The 9524-nt window shown below is 40.8% G+C and overlaps 1 protein-coding gene across 3 annotated transcripts; it reads left to right on the top strand.

Moving 5' to 3' along the window:
* Positions 1-2586: 2586 nt before the first annotated feature.
* Positions 2587-8772, top strand: LOC147620469 (ubiquitin-activating enzyme E1 1-like). 3 transcript variants are annotated; one of them, XM_086824694.1, is made up of 8 exons: positions 2603-2655; positions 2745-2893; positions 3183-3448; positions 4999-5216; positions 5469-6263; positions 6437-7305; positions 7505-7937; positions 8020-8772. In XM_086824694.1, the coding sequence occupies exons 3-8, from the start codon at positions 3196-3198 to the stop codon at positions 8608-8610; spliced, it is 3159 nt and encodes a 1052-aa protein (XP_086680820.1). In that variant the 5' UTR covers positions 2603-2655; positions 2745-2893; positions 3183-3195; the 3' UTR covers positions 8611-8772. The 3 variants fall into 3 exon arrangements, with proteins under 3 accessions (XP_086680821.1, XP_086680820.1, XP_086680819.1); XM_086824695.1 differs by lacking the exon at positions 2745-2893 and having other exon boundaries at positions 2587-2655; XM_086824693.1 differs by lacking the exon at positions 2603-2655 and having other exon boundaries at positions 2668-2893.
* The last annotated feature ends 752 nt before the right edge of the window (positions 8773-9524 follow it).

Below are 9524 nucleotides of genomic sequence, written 5' to 3'. Positions count from 1 at the left end.
TTTACATGGTGCTTGTATCTGTTTCTTTTGATGGCTTGCTATAAAGATGGTGTCACTTTGCACAAAATATCACTTTGTTGATTGACAACACTTTCCTCTTCCTAGAAAACCTAGTGCAAAGACAAAGGTGAAGATAAGAAACTTCATAAAGAAGGCTTTCTTATAAAGAAGATACCTTTATACCATGGTCATCTTAGTGAGAAAAAGTGTAGGCAAGTTATTCAACATGGTATAACCAAGCATAAATACTGAGTATGGATTTAACACTTTAGTTATAGACAGTTACAAAAGGCCTAATTGTTATACATACACGATCCCTCTTCTTTTAAAAATGTTTTTCTATGTGCAAGAACATGGCATAATTTAAGCATCCCTCTTCTTTTATACATATATGATCCCTCTTCTTTTATACATATATGATCCCTCTTCTTTTAAAAATGCTTTTCTATGTTATTAAGTCATGCTAAGAAAGGCAAGGAAAAAAATTAAAAGTTACTTTCTTAATATATATTTATAGACTCTCTCTATTTTGAGTTATTCATCTTTCTATAGGTTTTCTTAAAAATCCAAGGTTCTCTCTCTCTCTCTCTCTCTCTCTCTCTCTCTCTCTCTCTCTCTCATGTGCACACATGGATGGTCCTTCCTTTATTCCACCCTAGGGAAATCCTTAAAGAGAGCCCTTTGGTTTCTTGTGCTTACCCTTTCTTTTTTACAAGTATATAACATAGCTTTGCTATCACTACTTAATAGTGTAAGAAAAAAACTGCAATATTGTTTTAGTTTGTGATACAAGGATTTTTGAAGGGAGGGGAACATTTTATTTAAGCATGCCTACTTTATTAGATTTCCACATGCTTACAGGTGACCCCTCCTTTAGTTCATGCAAAAGAAATGTAGGGAAAAACTTTTGTAAATAGAACTTTGTTATCTTATCTTTGTTTTTTTGTGTTTTTTGTTTTGGGTTACTAGTATATATCAGAGAGTTGCGAGCACCACATAATAATGTAATAAAATTTATTGCATCAATTTAGTTTGTGACATGAGGCTTTTCAAAGTAAGGGGATCATTATTCTATATGAGTAATCACAAATAACTACTTATAACCATACACACCTGCTTAACTAAGATGATGAAGTTGAAATACAAGTAGACCTTCCAAACATGGTCTTTCTTTTAGTTTTCTAATTAATAAAAATATGGCTAAAACCACACTCTCTACATGTTCCATGTTCTTGGCAACCTCTTCATCCTTTTTCTATTGATTATGCTTAGGGCACACAAGACACTTCAATAACTCCAAAAAATCAAAGACATTTGTGGGTATCAAGTTGCTGCTTTTTTGAGTGTCTATCTTTTTAATCCTTTGTATACTCTACTTGAAATATCCTTCACTTTGTACTTTCCTCTTCTTTTCTTACAAGGATCTTCTTGTAGGATGAATGATTAAAATAATGGGCCCATGAACCACTAGCTTTAAAGTTTTGTAGCCTTCCATGAAGGCATGGTTTTTTTACAAGAAAAGATTGAATGAAGTGATATCATATGATATTTGTGAGCTGTAAGAAAATTGCTTGCACTTTGTATATATATATATATATATATATATATATATATATATGTATATATGGATCTTTATTCAAGTGCCATGTATTAAGAAAAGACACGAGGGAGCCATAGTTTCCACATCAACCGTTTCCTTGCTCATTGCACCTATGTGCTAGGGTGTTCACACAATTCAAGGGAAGGTCTTTTGAATTTTGCATTCTAAAGCGGGTACTTGTCCATTCTAAAGCAGGTACTTGTGCAATAGGAGCCACCCACATAATTGCATATCCTAATTAGCTTCTACCTCATTTCCTCACATCTAAGTGCAAGAACCACTCAGCTTAGAACTAAGGTTAACGAATCTTGAACTAATTAGATTGCTTCTATAAAAGTAGCACGAGACACTCATTTCCAAAATTTACCCTTGATGTAAGATGTTACATCTTCCTTCTTTGTGATTCCAACTTAACTCGTTATTGTACCCGCTCAAGAAGGCATGCTTAGGAATGGGTTAGGAAGAACTACCCTATAACAATTGTGTGTTTGTGCAGAGGAGAGATCTTAGCATCGTCTTTCTCAAAATACCCACTTTTTGGACTTGCATGCCGCCATTGCAAGTGTGTGATATCCTTTGTGCATGTCAATAGCTAATAAAATGCTGACTATGTCATCATCTCTACTGCCTCCCCACCTCTTCAGATTTTGATGGTGGCCAAGAAAGGACCTTAGTTAGGAATAAATTCATGTTGCCTTGCCAACTTGGTCATCTCATCAGTATTGCCTCTTCGGCCTTGACAATGAGCGAGGAAGGACCTCGAGAATAATTTTTTTGTTGGGATGTGGCTTGCCAATGGAGCAACTCATCATACTGAGGTCCTTTACCTACTCCATCCTTGGAGGTCCTTTCCCTACTCCATCCTTGGAGGTCCTTTCCCCCTTGGTTACACATGCATGTTCATTCCATTCCTTTGCCATGACTTTATATAAGATCATCATCATCATCAACTAATATATGTTATGCTATTTATTATTATTATTATTATTTGTTTCGTCCTCTTCTACCCGCGAGCGAAGGTCCGCCGCTGCCAGCTCTTCATTAAAGCCCACCTGGTGAGTCTTTTTATCGGTATTCTTTTTAACAGTGTAGTTCTAACCCTAATTTTAACCCTAACCATAACCCTAGCCCTTTGGCTGTCCAGATTCCTGATCAAAGGCCGATCTGATCACCCGCCTGTTCGTATGCTTATGCCCTTTACCCTATTTTTTACATTTAGTTTAACCTGGCCCCTTTCAATCGTACTCCCAGAACGTGGTTGTTGCTCGTTTTCATCATCTCTGCGATTTCAGGGTTTGTTCCGCATCATTTTTTTTTTCTTGCTCAACTCAACAAAGAACCGTTGTATATTTCAATAAGTAGCTTTGTGCCAATTGCCCATGATTGGTTGCTGCCTAAGTCTCCGCATGGTAGAGTAGGCATGGCATGGCCATCACTAAATGCTATCATCATGTTTGATCACATCATTTAACAAGCATGGTATGGCCATGATTAAATGTTTTCATCATGCTCGATCGCACCATAACATATTATGGCCAGCATGGTGTGACCATGAGATTGTTGTGATGTTGGCTCTGTTCAGCTCTTTCCACTATATGCTTCCCAGAAAGCGAGTTGCTGGGGGAGAGTTGGGGAGCACCTTGAAGAAACTGCAGCCTGAGGACATTAGGGCAGAAGGTGAGGAGGAACATCAAGTGGCCATGGCATCTGACGGCAGCCCATCTGAAATGGACATTGATGAGGATTTGCACAGCCGTCAGCTGGCTGTTTACGGCAGAGAAACCATGCGTCGTCTCTTTGGTGCGAACGTGCTGATCTCAGGCCTTCAAGGCCTTGGAGTTGAAATAGGTAAGGGCTTCATAATCATCCCCAATTGTAATATTTTTTAAAAAGTTAATGTGATGGGCCTTTGGAAGGCTCAGAGCGGATGCTATCTTTATATTCATCAGGTTAACTTTTTGAGGAGGAAAAAAGCTCGAACACCTTTTTGTTTGTATCGATACAACGTAAAAGTAAGAACATCCCAGAAGGGTGGGTTCTTCTGTTAGCGTGCAATTCAAGTGAAATGCCAGAATCAGTTTGATATATACGAGTAGGGGTAGGAAACCTCTTCATAGTACTGGAGAAGACCCTACCCTTTTTGATGAAATGTACACTTAAGCCCCTTTCGACAGAGCACCACTACGAATGAACCTTGTGGTCCTTGAATAGGAGTACTCATTAGGAACAAGGCTCATGAAATATGAGTCCTTCAAGGACATCGGGCTATGCTTAATCTTTTGAAGACAAACCAAGCTAGACAAGGCTGTGCACAGGGACAGCAACACTCTAGGCAGTGGAACGTCATCTATGTATGGATGTTGTCTTGCTAGACGAGGCTGTTTACTGCAAGAGGCAACTGTAAAATGAGAAAACTGGATGAGGGATAAATTTCGTACTGGAAGGAGTCGCTCATGGTGTTGAGGAGGTGCAGAAATAGGCAGAGGTTGAAACTTAAGGATCAATTCAACTGGAACTGGACATGGTAAAATTAAGAACAAACCAGTAGCGGTTGACCTTGGTGCTGATTCATGCCGGAGTAATCCACCACGTTAGATTCATGAGAACAACTGATCAAACACCACTTTTGTCCATATCTCAATGGGCAGATTAGATTCAATTCACATAAGATTAAAAGGAAATGATAAACGTTACAGATTTATGGGACAACTTCCACCCAGTTCCCAGAATCCAGTTATGCCAGCATTCAGATCACAAGCCATCATATATGCAGAGCACATGTGAAGTCCAGTCACCGGGCCTCTCCCTTGGAACAAATTGGGGTTTACAATGCTGCCCAATTTAAGTTTCCTTCATGGTTTCATGACACGTCACAGCAAGGAGTATCTAGTTAAAGTATCATGCACCTGGGCGATAACTTTTTATTATTTTGAAACTGTAGACTGGGAGTATTCCATAATTAATAATTTCTTTATGAGATTTTAGTTTAACTATAGGCTGTGATGCATCAAATCTAGATTGTTTGCACTCACTATATCATTGAGTTTCCTTATTGATTTTTCCAAGGTAGATAATATTATGGCTTATTAAGGTAGATAATATTATTGATTGTTTGCACTCACTATATCATTGAGTTTCCTTATTGTTTTTTCCAAGGTAGATAATATTATGGCTTGAGTTCTGTTATTACAGTCCCTATGGTTCAAAAAAACTACTTGAAAGATTTCACAATGAAATATTGTCATTTGGCCTTGACTATTCTTAATAGTAGTGTTTGACTGAAGTAGTGATTGAGCTTGTTAACACTGATCAGGGAAGCCTGTTAATGATTATGTGGTAGTGATTGAGCTTGTTAACACTGATCAGAGAAGCCTGTTAATGATTATGTGGGTTTGCAGCAAAGAATGTGATACTGGCTGGTGTCAAATCTGTGGTGCTGCATGACACGAGGGCTGTCGATTCATGGGATCTTGGGGCAAACTTTTATCTTTCAGAGTCTGACATAGGGAAGAATAAAGCACTTGCCTGTGCTGACAAGCTACAAGAGCTGAATGCAGCTGTCTCGGTTACAGTTCACACATCTGAAATCACAGAGGACTTGCTGTCTAGCTTTCAGGTAAACATACATACATTATATGCTAATTTTATTTTCTTAAAGTGCTATTATTTTTCTATATGTAAACTATATTCATATCGTTTGTGTGTATATGCATGCATTTGTGCGGGCGTGTACACGCTTTTCTTGGTTTTGGGTTACCTGCGCGTGCCTGCTCATGCTTTTCCTGGTTTTAGGTTAAGTTGGGGTCAGTCAAAAAGATGATGTCAGTTCAAGTTTCTTACGGTGGAAATTTGTATGTTACAATTGCAGGCTGTTGTCTTTACAGATATCACTCTTGAAAAAGCCATTGCCTATGATGAATTCTGTCGCCAACAAACACCACCAATTGCTTTTATCAAGGCAGATCTACATGGGCTCTTTGGGAGTGTGTTCTGTGATTTTGGTCCAGAGTTCACAGTCTTTGATGTTGATGGAGAAGAACCTCATACAGGTATCATTGCATCCATCAGCAATGATAATCCAGCGTTGGTGTCATGCGTGGATGATGAAAGGCTGGAATTCCAAGATGGTGACATGGTTGTTTTCACTGAAATCCATGGGATGAACGAGTTGAATGATGGGAAGCCAAGGCGGGTGAAAAATTGTAGACCATACTCCTTTTTCCTTGAAGAAGATACCTCCTCATTTGGAGCATATGAGAAGGGGGGAATCGTCACTCAAGTGAAGCAACCTAAATTGCTGAAGTTCAAATCATTACGTGAAGCTCTGCAAAGCCCGGGTGAATTCCTTCTGAGTGATTTTGCCAAGTTCAACCGCCCCCCATTACTACATCTGGCTTTCCAGGCTCTTGACCAGTTCCGTGCTGAATTTGGACGTCTTCCTACTCCTGGCAGTGATAATGATGCTCTTAATCTCATCAAATTGGCAAAACGGGTCAATGAAGGGGCTGGAGATTTGAAGTTAGAAATGGTTGATGAAGAGGTTCTCAAGCATTTTGCAAGTGGTGCTCGAGCTGTTCTTAATCCAATGGCAGCGATGTTTGGAGGCATTGTGGGGCAAGAAGTTATGAAGGCATGTTCTGGCAAGTTCCATCCTTTGTTCCAGGTGAGTCTGTTGTATAGCTTTGCTTCATTTCAGGCAAGTCTTGAACTTGGTTGTTGCCAGTGATGAAAAATGCGATGTTGGCTTTGCGCAGCTTGCTGAATTTACATTGCTGCTTCTGCTTTGCTTGGAACTGCTTCCTGCAATGTCGTTTCTGATTGGTTACACTCTTGCAGTTCTTCTACTTTGACTCATTGGAGTCTCTTCCAGTTGAGCCACTTCAGGAGCAGGATGTGGTCAGCTCAAACAACAGATATGATGCACAAGTTTCTATCTTTGGGCATCAGATGCAGGAGAAGCTGCAAGATGCGAAGGTGTTTGTTGTTGGTGCTGGTGCACTTGGTTGTGAATTTTTGAAGAACTTGGCTTTAATGGGGGTCGCATGTGGTAGCAAGGGCAAGCTGATTGTTACCGATGATGATGTTATTGAAAAGAGCAACTTAAGCAGGCAGTTCTTGTTTCGTGACTGGAATATTGGGCAAGCCAAATCCACAGTGGCCGCCTCAGCTGCCTTAGCCATCAATCCGAGCCTCAGGGTTGAGGCCCTGCAGAATAGGGTTAGCCCAGATACGGAAGGTGTCTTTGATGATGGATTTTGGGAAAGTATTGATGTGGTCATTAATGCATTGGACAATGTCAATGCGAGGCTCTATGTGGATTCTCGGTGTGTGTATTTTCAGAAGCCTCTGTTGGAGTCCGGCACTTTGGGTGCCAAGTGTAACACCCAGATGGTTATACCTCACTTAACTGAAAATTATGGGGCTTCCAGAGATCCTCCTGAGAAGCAGGCTCCTATGTGCACAGTACATTCTTTTCCCCACAATATCAATCACTGCCTTACCTGGGCACGATCAGAATTCGAGGGTCTATTGGAAAAGACTCCTGCCGAGGCAAACACGTTTTTGTCTAAGCCAGAGGAGTACAAGGCATCGATGAGGTCAGCAGGAGATGCACAGGCTCGAGAGTTGCTGGAAAGAGTTGTTGAATGCTTAGTAACAGAGAAGTGCAGTACTTTCGAGGATTGCATATTATGGGCCCGTAAAAGGTATTTACTTGGTTTTTTAGCTTTTCGAGTAGATTCATTACATGAGGAGTGTTAGCTTTGCAATATACTTTTCTTAACCATTGGGACTTGATTATCTACATGGCTGTTTTTACTTTTTAGGCTTTTGGGGGTTAAGGGAAGAGGGGTACTGAGTTTGCCAGCTGTAATTTGAGTTAATATTTCTGACACCTGAATTCAGGTTTGAAGACTACTTTGCAAACAGAGTGAAGCAGTTGACCTACACATTTCCAGAGGATGCTACAACAAGTACTGGTGCTTTGTTCTGGTCAGCTCCCAAGAGGTTCCCTAATCCTCTTGAGTTCACCTCCCAGGATCCTTCTTTTCTTTCATTTTTAGCTGCAGCTGCTATTTTGAGGGCTGAAATGTACGGCATTGCTATTCCTGATTGGGCTTTGAATGCCAAGAAGCTAGCAGAGGCTGTAGATAATATCGAACTACCTCAGTTTCAACCTAAACAAGGCGTGAAGATTGTCACAGATGAGAAAGCTACGAGCCTGAACACACCAGCCTCAGATGACTCCATGGTTATAGACCAGTTAATAAAGATGCTGGATGATGGAGTCAGCAGTTTACCTGCAGGATTCCGGATGAACCCTATACAATTTGAGAAGGCATGCTCACATTCAAACTTTGTCTTACTTTTCTAAATATAGTAAACACCCCTTTCATTTGTTACTGAATTTTTGATTGCAGGATGATGACTCAAACTTCCACATGGATTTGATTGCTGGACTTGCCAACATGCGGGCTAGAAACTATGGTATCCCAGAGGTGGACAAGCTGAAAGCTAAGTTCATTGCTGGACGCATCATTCCTGCAATTGCCACAACTACTGCCTTGGCAACTGGCCTTGTGTGCTTAGAACTTTACAAGGTCCTCCTGGGGCACAAGGTGGAGAAGTACCGAAACACCTTTGCCAACCTAGCATTACCACTTTTCTCCATGGCAGAGCCTGTACCCCCAAAGGTATTCAAGCATGAAGAAAAAAGTTGGTCCGTATGGGATCGCTGGGTGATAGCTGAGAATCTGACACTCCGTGAGTTGTTGGAGTGGTTCCAAGCAAAGAGCTTAACGGCATACAGCATATCATGTGGGCAGAGCTTGCTTTATAATAATATCTTTCCTAAGCATAGAGAGAGGTTGGATAGGAAAGTTTTGGACCTTGCAAAGGAGATAGCCAAGCTGGAGATCCGACCGGCCCGCCGCCACTTTGATATAGTTGTTGCATGTGAAGATGATGATAGCAATGATGTAGATGTGCCCCTTGTTTCCATTTGCTTTTGAAAGCTTGGGGTCTTGCTGCCATATGGCTGTTGAATCATTGTTTTTATATGTATGGAATAAGCTCAATCAAAGATGTGGGTCAGAGGATATTCTCCTAGGCTAGCACACAAATTAGTGATGGTAATCCAGTTAATATATAACTGATGTGCTGTGATTTTTAAAGCTTGTTTGCTGCATGTTATGTTTGGTGATTTATTGGACTCTATCTGGTTTTAGGCTTGGTCATAGACCATCTTCCCATTTTATCCAAAACTTGGGTTCTCTTCTTTATAAAAATGCTTATTTGTGTTTAGAATACTGATGGCAGTAGTCAGCCTAGGCCTTCATAAGTGACTCAATGGAAGAGGTAGATTGGATACCCGAAGCTTAGGTGCGGTTTTGGGGCTTACAATCTTCTGTCGAGCTGTGAAAGGATAAGATGTGATTGGATCCCCTTGCATTGTGCTTTATTCAAGGGAGCAGGCTTGATAACCTGTAGCATAGAGTGTGCTCTCTTTTTATCAAGGAGGGGATGGGTGGAATAGTCCATTCAAGTGAAGGCAGGTGGCAATATGATGCTGTAACATGCAACCATAGGACTTCGGGGTTGCAAGTAGAAAATATTGTGATGATCTTGCATTTCAAGGTGAGGGGAGAGGCAGGTCTTTTATCTCTTATGGTTATGAAGGTCCTAAAATCTTATACCTACATGGTTTTTTGTGACCTATGGTTGTAAGGTCTAAAATTGACATCTCTGACAACAAACCATCGGTCCCGCACCAGATTATCTAGGCTAAGTTTCCTGCAGCCCCAATGGTAGTGGATGCTGGATGCACTCTTCCAAAAGGGTGCATACCTCCATTGATCCCTATAGGTACCGGAGGCCTGCCCCAAGACAGCTAGCAATCAAGGGTCTTCGAGACAGCTGACAATCA

Source organism: Cibotium barometz, chromosome 31 (genome assembly GCF_041138505.1).
Source record: "Cibotium barometz isolate CiBa-2024 chromosome 31, ASM4113850v1, whole genome shotgun sequence".
NCBI lineage: Eukaryota > Viridiplantae > Streptophyta > Polypodiopsida > Cyatheales > Cibotiaceae > Cibotium > Cibotium barometz.
This window is presented reverse-complemented; position numbering and strand designations above follow the sequence as displayed.

Coding starts and splice junctions, on each gene's coding strand:
- LOC147620469 (XM_086824695.1), top strand. CDS start 3,196: ATGCTTCCCAGAAAGCGAGTTGCTGGGGGAGAGTTGGGGAGCACCTTG. Junction 3,449..4,998: donor AGGCCTTGGAGTTGAAATAG/GTAAGGGCTTCA, acceptor GTGGGTTTGCAG/CAAAGAATGTGATACTGGCT. Junction 5,217..5,468: donor ACTTGCTGTCTAGCTTTCAG/GTAAACATACAT, acceptor TTACAATTGCAG/GCTGTTGTCTTTACAGATAT.